Source organism: Nestor notabilis, unplaced genomic scaffold (genome assembly GCF_000696875.1).
Source record: "Nestor notabilis isolate BGI_N333 unplaced genomic scaffold, ASM69687v1 scaffold25739, whole genome shotgun sequence".
Taxonomy (NCBI): domain Eukaryota; kingdom Metazoa; phylum Chordata; class Aves; order Psittaciformes; family Psittacidae; genus Nestor; species Nestor notabilis.
The window spans coordinates 1-258 of record NW_009945465.1 but is presented as its reverse complement, the minus strand read 5'-3'; the positions used below and the strand labels follow the sequence as shown (position 1 = coordinate 258).

At 60.9% G+C, this 258-nt stretch overlaps 1 protein-coding gene across 1 annotated transcript in view; it reads right to left on the bottom strand.

Moving 5' to 3' along the window:
• The window catches only part of DR1 (down-regulator of transcription 1, TBP-binding (negative cofactor 2)), an 11,091-nt gene extending 10,834 nt beyond the window's left edge, over positions 1 to 257 (bottom strand). Inside the window, 1 exon segment of the mRNA XM_010022895.1 lies at positions 38 to 257. Within this exon segment, the coding sequence (XP_010021197.1) occupies positions 38 to 257 (220 nt within the window).
• Between the last annotated feature and the right edge of the window lies 1 nt (position 258).

The window sequence follows — 258 nt, the reverse complement described above, 5'->3', positions numbered from 1 at the left end:
GGAGCGGCTCGCAGCCCGCAGCCGGCACAGCGCCTACCTTGTATGACATGCTCCGGGGAGATGGTTTTCTTCTCGGATTTGTTGCAGATCTCGTTGGCCTCGGAGGAGATGAGGTGGATGAATTCCGTGCAGCAGTTCACCACCAGCTCGCGGGCGTCGTTGGCCACGCGGACGTTGGGGAGCGTTTCTTTGATCATCTTGTTGATGGCAGCCCTGGGGATGGTGAGGTCGTCGTCGTTGCCCGACGACGAGGCCATC